The sequence below is a fragment of the Tiliqua scincoides genome, chromosome 3 (genome assembly GCF_035046505.1).
Source record: "Tiliqua scincoides isolate rTilSci1 chromosome 3, rTilSci1.hap2, whole genome shotgun sequence".
NCBI classification, from domain to species: domain Eukaryota; kingdom Metazoa; phylum Chordata; class Lepidosauria; order Squamata; family Scincidae; genus Tiliqua; species Tiliqua scincoides.
Window position 1 is genome coordinate 29,831,440 of NC_089823.1, and position 12,546 is coordinate 29,843,985.

Genomic DNA, 12,546 nt, shown 5'->3' on the forward strand with positions numbered 1-12,546 from the left:
AGAGTCATTCCTATTGGCAGATATAAGCACGCACAGCTTATAAGGTGTATAAGCACACCTGCGCTTGGATGTGTACCCATGGGAGATGGAATACATAATGGGCGTGACCAACTGGAGGCCCCTGCTATTAAAGGGGCTTCTTGGCTTATCTGTGGGACAATACAGGAAGAGAAATACGCTAGACTGCTAGAAAGTGAAAACTTCATGGGATGTAATAAGTAGCCTGACTATGGACATGAAACATTGACCATATTTTCCTTTCTGAAACTTGACAGTGCAAGCGCTATTATGTGACACATCAATTTCTGGTTGCTAGTCAATCAGTAACTATTATCCCTTTTTAGTCTGCTTTGTACTTGAAATATTCTTTTGACCTTTCCCATAGGGATGATACTCCAAGCACTAAGAGAGTCCGGTGATTACCCATGTAATGGAATGATGTGGGGATTACTCAGGTTTTTCCTTAAACTTTAGTGGGTATGTTAGTGATTGCTAGTGTTGGTGAACTCATGGCCACCAGAGATGTTTAAAAAAAAAAATGGGGTCAGAAAGAGTCTAAAATTGGCAGGATGTTAAAGAGCTGCAGTTAGGCCAGGGGAGTAACATATCTTGCATTCTTGCCATAGGCAACATCTAAGAGCTATTCATGACGCTAGCATGACTGCCTTTTGTGGAGCCAAAGACCTGCAATGTACACACTTGCTAGGTCAAGAATTGCAGTTTATCAGCAACTTGGTTTTCCAATTTTACTGTTAGTAACACACAATTGCTGCCCCTTCCCCATTACAGAAGTGCCTTCTGATGTTTTCTGGAATGTTCAGTGGTGATTGGGTAGTCCCTCCAAGCAAACCCTGGGGGATGAGTGTCTTTAGAAATGCTGACTGTGTATTCAAGGGAGGCAGAACAGAAGGCAGCACACTTGGAAGAAACTCCTTGTGCAGGGACTTAAAAGCATGTCCAAATGTAACTTCTGAAGTTGAGCTTTGCACATGCCTGGAATGATAGTTCTGAATCAGAGATGGAAGGTGCAGCATGCAGAACAAGAACTTCTAGCATATTATATTACATCTCTGCTGCTTTGTAGATGGTGATTTTGAAATTGTAGACCAAAGAACATCATCACTGAGAAAAAGTTCTCATAGGTTCTACACGGAAAAGGATACCTACAGCTTCTTGTCACATTACTGTTAAAATGTTAGTACTCTTATGAAATGAATATCCTAATTGCATTTTTCAAAGCCCAGTTTCAGAATTGCTGGCTGTTCTTTGATCACTGAGGAAATGTAGTTGTCCTGTGTGTTGTGTTGCTGACACAGTCGAAATTGCAGCAATAAGGGCAGCATCTCCTTTGTGTGAGTTATCCTCCCTGAGAGTCAACACAGCTGTCATGTCTAAGAACACAAGTATTGCAAAGAAACAAAACTCGAAGATGGAAGCATTGCCTTTTTGTTCTGAATATTGGGAACAAAGGTTGACTTTGTCTGGTGATGACTTCCTGACATCAAAGTGACACTGTATTTGCTTGCCCTGCCCACTGCTATTCAGTGTGCTTGTACTGTACTGGATTAAATGGCCTATTGCCTAACACTACTGCAATTAGAATCGTCACACTAAAATGCAGCATTTGTTTCCCATAAGCCAACTTCGGTGGCTTTTGAAAGTTCCTTTGTGATATTTTCTGCAGGTTTCATGTACACGTTGCAAGGGTAAAAGCGTTGGGCAGGAAAATTATTACACACCAGGCTTCTCTGCTCCAAATTGCACTTGTTCACCCCAAAGCAGCAGCAGTCAGGATGGAGGAATTGTTGCATGCATTTGCTTTGAACATGCAGTTCTGCAGTCCTTACATGAAGGTCCCCATTCATCCAGAAGAGGGCAGCAGTCAGCCCAACATAATTGTGAAAAAGAAGTACTGCACTTTGTATTTCACAGCAGAACTGAGAATTTGGGCGCAATTCTAGAAACTACTTTGGCTGATGCAAGTCCCTTGTGCTGGCCTGGGAGGGCCGTAAAGCACGTTTGCGCCTCCTTGAGAGGAAGCCAGGCTGGTGCTCCGAGAAGTGCCAGCTTTTGGAGGCTGACCCAAGCCTCCACACCAGCTTCCCCTCAGATGCTTGTGTCAGCCTGGCTGGGCTGATCCAAGCTGAAAAGGTAGGTGGGGGAGGGAGAAGGGAGGGAGGCATTCCTGGGCAGGCAGAAGGCAGCTCCAGGGGCAGGCGGGCGGGGAGAGGGAGGTGGTACTGGGATCCTGCAGTTATGCCAGATTCCAACCCCCATTCCAGGGGAGAACGGAAGGGCTTCAAGCAGGTCTGCTTTCCTTGAACTTGTGCCACCTCAGGAGGAGGAGAGAAGAGCGCAAGTCTGAGGAGAGCCATAGGGACCAGCGGCCCTTACCTGGAGGTAAGGGGAAAAGTTTCCCCTTGCCTCTGGCTAAGCCGCTTCTGGCCACAATCCTGCACTGGATACAGCGCAAACCTCTTGGCTTGCCTGTTCCAGCACAGGTTAGGACTGTGCCCTTCTTCGTCTGGCAACTTTTTGGGCTTGAATCTGGGGTGTTCATGAAATCATGGCCCCTCAACACCACCTGTTTGAGTAGTCCTAGATGCCATTCATGCTTCTGTCCCACCAAACATCATTTCTTCAATGTTTCCTATCCTGATGACACCAGAGTGAGAAGAGCACAAGTTTTGAGCTGACTTGAAGTATTATTTGATAAATCATCTGGGGCAGAGTTGAGGGTTTGTCCTGCATGGCAGTGTTTCTCAAACTGTGGGTCAGGACCCACTAGGTGAGTCGCGAGCCAATTTCAGGTGGGTCCCCATTCATTTCAATTTTTTTTTAGTATATTAGACTTGATGCTACCATGCTATGTGACTGCAGTTGGGGAAACATTACAGATTTGTACTTTTAACCAGCTACTTTGTATAGTCCTTTAACAATGATAATAAATGGGATTTAGTCCTGGGTAAGCGTGGGTAGGATTGCAGCCTAGGATTGATAAAAATTTTCCTGCTTGATGATGTCACTTCCAGTCATGACATTACTTCTAGGGGTTCCTGACAGATTCTCATTCTAAAAAGTGGGTCCTGGTGCTAAATGTGTGAGAATCACTGCTGTATGGAATATCTTCCATTCAGTTTGAGGTTTCCCTAGCTATTCGTAGGGAATCCCCAGGATCGCGTCACTCAGGGGGCAGCAGGGGCTTGGCTGTACTTACTGGAGCCTCCTGCAGTCTCTCGGGGCTGCGGGGAGCCCTGCGCGACAGTCTGCAGGGCTCAGTGAAAGCAAAGCAATTGCACCCTGCCTCCACAAAACTGGAAGTGGAGCACAATCGCTCCACTTTTACTTCTTAAGCTTCAGATGGTCGTGCAGGGCTCTCTGCACCCCCCCCCCCCGAGGCTGCAGGGGTTTCTGGTAAGAACAGCCCAGCCCCTGCAGCCCCCTGAGTGACTTGATCCTTGGGATCGTGTTGCTGCCTCCTCCCTTCCCCCATCCCTTAAGGGGGCAGAGGCCAGGGCCCTCAGGCTGGGGCATTGCGATGCCCCAGTTAGAAAAGCCCTGCTGTAAGGTGCAGAGGAGGCTCATTCTTTTGACCTGTGCCTCCCTGTAGTCCTAATCAGAATGAAGCCTTGAGCTGCAATCTAGTAACCCTCTATTACTGTTTGTAGCTCTGTGTATACTTTTGGGATTCATTGCATTGTATCTTTTCAACAGCTAGCCTCTTTATAGAAATGATAACTCTTCTCTAATCAGGTCATGCAATCCTTGCATCATTCATTTGGCCTGAGAACATTATGACCTCCACACTTAAGAAAAATCAGAACAAGTAATTTGGAAGCAAGTTAGGACTGGAAATTTATTTTCATATTGTTCTACCACCCTTCCTTCAAGGATCTCAGGGTGGTGTACATGGTTCCTTCCCTCCTTTTGTCCTCACAACAACCCTATGAGGTAGTTTAGATTGAGAGATCGTGACTGGCCCAAGGTCACCTAGGCATCTTTATGGCTGTGTAATGTCCATGGCGGGAGGAGACCCCGCCCCTTGGTGTGCGAATGAGCGCGGGGGGCTTACCCTGTCAATGAGAGTTGGTCATTGGCGGAAAAATGGACGGGAGGCAGACACAGCTGTTTTGCACAGATGGTTTACTTGCATCAACCGCTTGACATTAATGGGGCCTGTTATGGCACAGGCCCCTTTGCTTTACACAGACTCGTGCTGTCAGCGCACGATAGGCTCATTCCCCATTCCTCCCTGACCCCTTGAGGATTCGGGCAGAGTTCTCTGGCTGGTGCCTGTTGGCCAGGGATATGGGTTCCCGATGGCCGCTGTGCTGTTGTCCAGGGTCAGCTTAGCTGTCCTCGGGAGGACACCAAGTCACCTCCGGGCTTGCCCCCTGATCAGCCGGCCTCCAGTGGAGGTAGTTGGCTCCAAGTCCTCTGGTCTGTACCTTCGCTTCTCCTGATGTCACACCCGGGGCCCGGGAGAGTCTAGGATCGGGGAGCTCCCAGCCCTTCTCTGTAGGGCTGAGGTAAGCAAAGTTCCCTTCGGGGCCTGGATCATTTGAATAAGGCCGGGGTTGCTACCCCCTCTGGCCTTCCCCTTGACCCTGCTGCCATCTGGAGAGGAGTGACCTCTCCCTAGGCTGCTCAGCCTCCTTATGCAGCCCATCTCGGGCTGGGCCAGCCCCACCCCTTCTGCTTGCTGCTCCCAGGAGGCACTAGGCCCTACTCCCAGGAGGTGTCCTGCCTGGGACCCCAGTCCTGACTGTGCTTAGATCTTACTCCTGAGGAGTTCCTGGCCACCTGGGCTGGGCCTGGGTGACAGACTGATTTTAACTTCAGTCTTTCAGGTCTAAGGGCGCAATCCTAACCCCTTATGTCAGTGCTTTCCAGCTCTGGCATAGCTGTGCCAATGGGGTGTGTGCTGCATCCTGCAGTTGGGTGTCACTCATGGAGGCCTCCTCAAAGTAAGGGAATATTTGTTCCCTTGCCTCAGAGCTGCATTGCCCTTATGTCAGTGCTGGAAAGCACTGACATAAGGGGTTAGGATTGCACCCTAAGTCTACCACCAGAGCCACTACACCAGTGGTACTCAAACGTCCGGCCAGTGGCTCCCTTGACCCCCGTGGCTGTTGCCCATGACTCCCCATCATGTTCCTGAGGGCTGGAAGTGACAGTATTAAACAGGAAGTGGCCAGAAATATTAATTATATTAAATATAATATTATAATATTATATTTATTATAATATCATATTAAATATTAAATATGGATTAACTATATTAATATCAATTATATTAAACATATCATTAATTAAATGCAGATCTTAAAAATATATTATTAATACACAGCAATATACATGCTTTATAAATGAACAGCTGCTGATCACTATTGGAGACAGGATACTGGAGTAGGTAGATTTTGTCTGGTCCAGGAGGACTCATTTTTTTAAACTTTGTAAGCATACCAGTAGAATTGTTTTATCAAATGAACTTTGTGAACAACTAACATTACACACACACACCCCTGTGGACCCCAATCCAACTCGTCATTTCTCCCATTCTCCTTGGATAGGATTGAACCCTTTATTAATTTCATGAAATTAAATTTTTCCAGCAGCTGGTGGGGAAAACAAAAATAGACCATGAAAATCTATCAGAGCTGATAAGAGTTTGGTTAGGAAGCTGATTTGTCTCCTATACTAGGAGATGCACAGCTCAAGGCTATGCATGTCTACTCAGAAGTAAGTCCCATTAGTCAATGGGGGTTACTGCCAGGACAGCGTGGATAGGATTGGGCTGGCAATCACTTCATCAATGGCTGATAAGTATTCCTTTCAAATAGCAAAATTCATCACTTGAAAAATACAGCCTTTCCTCTTCAGTTAAACAACAAGATTAATAAATCACTTTAAAAACAGTACCTTTTTTCTGCTCCTGGTCAGGTAAAGTGTGTGCTTGTCTCTCCTCTCCTCCCTTTGCCAACTGCATGGAAGCAACTTTAAGAGTCCTGATGACTGGTAAATTAGGAAGTGTTTTATTTGGGGAGGGGGAGGAAAGCGGGAAGGTTTGGAGCTCGAAAGGGGGGAGTGGAAGAGGGAGGGGGTTGAAAAGAGAGATTTCACTTTGATGAGAAGCGGATCCCAGGCTAGGAACTAGGAACCAACCAGACAAGGATCAGCGAGGATTAAGGACTGCAAGCTGAGCATGCTCGGTACTTGCCAGATGGGGGTTAGAGTCTAAGAGCTTTGGAAACAACATGCAGCACACACAGAAGGCAGCAGCCTCGGAGTGGAGGGAGAAGAGGGCGGGGCGGCAGCAGCCACTCTTGCAGCTGAGCAACTCCCGTTTCTTCTGCTTTAAAAAAAAAAGTGCAGACAATGGGCAGAAGATGGGCTCCTATTCTGCTCAGGAGTGTAACTGTATCGCTGTGAGAGGACATCCCATGCCTCCCCTTTCAGTTCCTGGTGCCTCCTTAAAGAGCCGTGCCACATAACCAGTTTGAATAACTCTGCACTACACCATCCTGGCTCTCACAAAGGAAATGTTCCTTTATGATCACTGGAAGGTAAACACAGAGGTTGGTCCACTGCCTTTGTGATTTGCTGTATGTCACAGCTCTCATAGTTTCCATACATTCTTTTAGTGTAGGCTTCTGAATAAAGTGAAGTTCTGGTTTGAATTAGGGACTCTCAATTTGAGACCAGGGTGCAATAGTCATTCCTGATTTACTTTAGTTATGGCATGAAAGGCATGATCTTTAGTATCTGGCCATCACACCAGGAAATCTGGGTAGAGTGGTTGTCTGTTGGCCCGATTAATTGTTTGCTTTTCAAAGTGTTAGAAGCATAGCCAGATTGGCAGTGCTAATTACATTTGAAAAGGCTCCATGCTTTTTGGCCCCAAGTCATTAGAGGAGTCTTCTCTGGAATGGATGCATTGCATCTCCAAGAACAGAGATGGCAATTAACGGCTCCTTGTTTGTGTAAATATGCACTGTATGGATTATAGTTCAGGGGTAACCAAACTTGCTTAATGTAAGAGCCACGTATGATAAACTTCAGATGCTTGAGAGCTGCAAGAGAGATGTTTGAGAGCTACAATATTCAAGCATTTAGATTCTTAAATATATTTACTCACTATGAACATTAAACCTGTCTTAATCCAGTGGACACTGTTTCTACCTGGTAAATAATCATAAAACTTGACAAATCTTTTTTTACCTTTACACATGAAATGAGTTGCACATTATATGTCAAAGAGCCATGTGAGACTCATGAGCTGCAGTTTGACCATCCGTTATACTGCTGGCTTATACTTGATCATATTGCAGGTGAGGGTGGAGGGCTTGCCTTAAAGCCATCTTTGTGAGTTCATGTCAGGGATTAGATTCAAATCTCCCATTTGTTTTATAAAATACAGTTTTGAACCTGGGGGTAGGTCCGGTTGTCATTTACAACAGCTTTTCTCCCTTTCCTTTCTCTTTCTCCGATGTGGTTTGCAGGTCATTGTGCATTAGTTGCTGTCTTCTTGTTCTTAGGGTTAAATTGCAGAAGATGGAGGTGGTCCGGCCTTCCCCTGATGTCGGCAAGTACACCATGATCTTCCACACAAGAGACCGAGGCAATGAGGCAAATGCACAGAGGTGAGTTAGTGCTCCTGTGTTTCACCACTACTCATTGAAGAATACAAAATGGAGGGCTGGTAAAATGGGAGGAATGCAACATACAGTCTAAGTAGAGCATGGCCAATACCCACATGTGGGAACAGATTTTTAACTGTGGAAAGCTAACAGCCCAATCCTACCCAACTTCCCAGTGCTGATGCAGCCATGCCAATGGAGCATGTGTTGCACTCTGCACCAGGAAAAGGACAGTCACTGAGGTCTCTTTACCTTGGCGTTGCATTACAGTTGCATTGACACAGGAAAGTTGGTTAGGATTGGGCCCTGAGTCTGGCAAGAAATCAAATGCAGAAGCCTTTACTGGTTGAATTTCTACATCCTTTCAAGCTGTTCTGTAGCTCCTTTCAAATTTTCATACCATACATGGCTCTAAAGTGTTTATACTGGATAAAATAAATTCAATTTTATAATTTAGCACTTTCCTTTTGTGTTTTTGTTTTTTTTAATCTTTCCAGGATGAATCTCTTGCGTCAGACACCTCGAGTTTGGAAAACTGATGGGCTAAACTCCTGCTCTTATAAGCTGCTCTCAGTGGAATACAAGCCTTTATACACCAACATCACAGTGGATTTTGGCTTGCCAACCCAAAAAATCTCATAACTATCTCTCTTGTACCTGTGAATGCTATGGGAATGGAAGAGAACTCCCATGGGGGTAGAGCCACAGCTCTACAGTTTCCCAGCAAGGAAGGTTACTTACAGGGTGAATAATAAGTTCTTCATCTCTAGTAGTTTTGCTAGGTTTTTCCTCATGAACTTCAGGATAGCACTGGTCCATCGGTGACACAGGGTTGATGGTGGAGACATTTCTATGAACTTGTATTTTTCTTTGACAAAATATTAATCTCTTCCTCTGGAGGGAAGGCAAGTTTTTCACTCTCTGTGAAAGCTATCCATTTGATAGCTGGTATTAAAGTTCCACTTTTTAAAAGTGAAAATGTGGACCTAAGGACCATACTGCCTCACTTCTTCCAAGGTGCAAAGACAAAAGGGCTCTTTCATCGAATGGACAATTTTTAAAAATGTGATGACGTGGAAAAATGGCTGTTCTTTTCTCTAGCCAATTTAATAAGTGCTCATGATCACAATATTCTGAGGAGAGAGGGTACATCATGCTGTTCTGTCACAGAAGCCCCAGTTAGAATGAAGGACACTTGAACACTCAATAAACTATAATAACAGATCTCATTAAAAGTATTTCATTGTCTTGGTCAAGCTTTCCAGTTACTTTGTCATCTTAAGGAAGTGTGAGAAGCCTGTTTAATTCTGCATCTAGATTCTGATGGTGATGATATCCAAGGGTGGCTTTCATGGTATTTGTGTGAGGAAAGCAGCAAGAGAAAACAAACAGACATTGAAGCGCCAACATAATTCCCTTTTATGGCAGGAATTCCTGGAGCTACAGTATGTGGAAAACACAATGATACATTTTGGATACCAACATGGGTGTACCCACTGAGCCTGTCTTGTAGTGGAGAGAAGCTTCAGCACTTCCTAGAAGTGTGTGTTGAACAAAGATCTTTTTCTTTTTGTAAAGACAAGAAATTGCATGATGAATGGTTGCCTATTTTATAGAGAAGAAATACAGAATTCGCGGGCAAGTATACAGTAATTTTAAAAAGGAAAAAGTGTGGGCAAATCAGCCATTTCAAGTAGGGAAAGCAGAAGGCTTATAAGGAGATGGCCAAACATCTCTTGTGGCTCTCAAACACCTGATGTTTATTGTGTGTGGCTCTAGTATAAATAGGTTTGGCCACCCCAGCTTATAAAGTGAAAAGCACTTGTATGCTCTCTCTCTTTCTCTCCTGCCCAACTTTAGATCTATGTCTGTCATCTTGGCCTTTATACAGTCTTGTGACTTTCTTTTAAAAGCCATCAGCTGTTAACTCTCAGAAGTAGTACTACCCTCTACATAATAGAGCTTGCATGAAGGAGGAGTTTGCCATTGCCTTTCATGCCTTACACTTTAAATGAAGGGTAACATACACGTGCAATTTTACAAATTGCACGTGCAGCTTCTACAAAGATAGAGTCTTAAAACACATAGATGAACAAGCCTTGCTAAGGGAGAATCAGCATAGCTTCTGTAAGAGTAAGTCTTGCCTAACAAACCTTTTAGAATTTTTGGAAAAGGTCAGCATACATGTGGATGCGAGAGAACCTGTAGATGTTATATATTTGGACTTTCAGAAGTTTGACACAGTCCCTCACCAAAGGCTGCTGAAAAAAACTCCACAGTTAGGGAATTGGAGGGCAGGTCCTCTCATGGATTGGGAACTGGTTGAGAACCAGGAAGCAGAGAGTGGGTGTTAATGGACAATTTTCACAATGGAGAGGTGAAAAGCTGTGTGCCCCAAAGATCTGGCCTGGTACTGGTGCTTTTCAATCTGTTCATGAATGACCTGGAGACAAGGTTAAACAGCGGTGTGGCTTAGTTTGTGGACGATACCAAACTTTTTGAGTGATGAAAACCAGAAGAGATGGTGAGGAGCTCCAGAAGGATCTCTCCAAACTGGGAGGATAGGCAGCAAAATGGCAGATGCATTTCAAAGTAAGTGTAAAGTCATGCACACTGGGGCAAAAAACCAAACTTCACATATGGGCTAATGGGTTCTGAGCTGTCTGTGACAGAACAGCTTTGGGTGCTGGTGGATAGGTTGACGAAAGTGTCGACCCAATGTGCAGCAGCAGTGAAAGACAGTTCTATGCTTGGGATCATTAGAAAAGGTATTTAGAATAAAATGGCTATTATAATGTCATTGTACAATTTGGTGTTAAGGTCACACCTGGATTATTGTGTCCAGTTTGGGTTGCCACATCTCAAAAAGGATATAGTGGAAATGGAAAAGGTGCAAAAGAGTGACCAAAATGATTACTGGGCTCTTGCACCTCCCTTAGAAGGAAAGGCTACAACGTTTGGGGCTCTTCAGTCTAGAACAGGGGTGCCCAAACCCCGGCCCTGGGGCCACTTGCGGCCCTCGAGGCCTCTCAATGCGGCCCTCAGGGAGCCCCCAGTCTCCAATGAGCCTCTGGCCCTCTGGAGATTTGTTGAAGCCCGCACTGGCCAAACACAACTGCTCTCAGCGTGAGGGCGACTGTTTGACCTCTCGTGTGAGCTGTGGGATGAGAGCTCCCTCCACTGCTTGCTCTTTTACGTCTGTGATGCAGCAGCGGCAGCAAAGGAAAGGCCAGCCTTGCTTTGTGCAAGACCTTTTATAGGCATTGAGCTATTGCAAGACCTTCATTCGTTCATTTAAGTTCATCTTTAATATATTCATTTATGTAAACTTACGTAAATTTATTCAAATTTTAAATGTAAATTAATTCTTTTTCTTCCCCGGCCCCCAACACAGTGTCAGAAAGCTGATGTGGCCCTCCTGCCAAAAACTTTGGACACCCCTGGTCTAGAAAAAAAGGTGCCTGGGGGGGGACATGATTGAGACATACAAAATTATGCAGGGGAATAGCTAGAGTGGATAGAGTAACGCTCTTTTCCCTCTCGCACAACACCTGAATCAGGACATCCCAAAGAAAATATTTCTTTACTCAGTGTGTAGTTAGTCTGTGGAACTCCTTGCCACAGGATGTAGTGATGACATCTGGTCTACATGCCTTTAAAAGGGGATTGGACAAATTTCTGGAGGAAAAGTCTATCATGGGTTACAAGCCATGATGTGTATGTGCAACCTCCTGATTTTAGAAATGGGCTATGTGAGAATGCCAGATGCAGGGGAGGGCACCAGGATGCAGGTGTCTTGTGCTCCTTGGGGCATTGGGTGAGCCACTGTGAGATACAGGAAGCTGGACTGGATGGGCCTATGGCTTCATCCACTAGGGTTGTTCTTATGCTGCAGCATAGCTATCACTTCAGCCTGGGAAGGCAGCTCATCTGAGAGAAGGAAAACTCTGATCCCAAACCTCCACTGCCTTGTGGCTACATCCAGTTGTGGAAAAGGCTTCAGGAGTCAACCTCGAGGCAAAATCCGGAGCCGGAGTCCCTGAAGCAGTTCATGGCTGAACACAGTCACTTTCTGGCAACTCCTGCGACGGCGCTGGAACCAACCGTATTGGCCTCTGCCTTTCCATTGGACCATTTCAGCGACATGGAGAGGGGGGATTTGCTGCATGGGTAACAGCCTATCCTCCATACCTACTTTACCCAGGCTTCGCGTACTGGAGAGGACACTCTGTTCCAGAACCACCATTCAGAGCGTGACACCATAGTCTTCCGAGACTGAAGGATGCCAACAAGAAGCTATCACTTCTTTATTTCAACATGATTTCATGAAGAATCTAGCTCCCATTGTTTGAGAAGGCTGCAGGCTAGACACTACCTCAGCAATCTTTGTCATGTCAGGCATGTTTCTCCTTTGCCTAGCTCATTTCAGAGCAGATCCAAAGAGGTTATCCCCTTTTCCCCCACCCCCAATTTGCCACCATATTCATTATGGTGTAAGCCAGGTGTAATTCATTGATTTGAAAAATGTTAAGCCCTGGCCCTTCTGTCCTTCAAGGCAACTTAAAAGAAGCAAAACAAAATAAGCCACTTGTTATTTCTCATTTGATTAAGAAAATTGGGGTGGAGCAGGAGAGGATTCCTGCTCCCTTGATGCTCCACATAATCTGACTATTCCAGACTTCCAGGTGCCTTAGTTCTTAGTCTAGAGCAGTGCTTCTCAAACTGTGGGTCCCCATTCATTTCAATATTTTATTTTTAATATATTTTTATTTTTTAATATATTAGACTTGATGCTACCATGTTATGTGACTGGATTTAGGAACCTGTACACACTTGTACTTTTAACAAGCTACTATGTATAATCTTTTAACAATGATAGTAAATGGGACTTACTCCTGGGTAAGTA

At 45.1% G+C, this 12,546-nt stretch overlaps 1 protein-coding gene across 1 annotated transcript in view; it reads left to right on the forward strand.

The window, feature by feature from the left end:
- Positions 1-8,856, forward strand: part of B4GALT4 (beta-1,4-galactosyltransferase 4) — a 34,281-nt gene extending 25,425 nt beyond the window's left edge. Inside the window, exons 7-8 of the mRNA XM_066620084.1 lie at positions 7,539-7,643; positions 8,138-8,856. Coding sequence (XP_066476181.1) covers positions 7,539-7,643; positions 8,138-8,282 — 250 coding nt within the window. The 3' untranslated portion in view covers positions 8,283-8,856. The remainder of the gene's footprint in view (positions 1-7,538; positions 7,644-8,137) is intronic.
- The last annotated feature ends 3,690 nt before the right edge of the window (positions 8,857-12,546 follow it).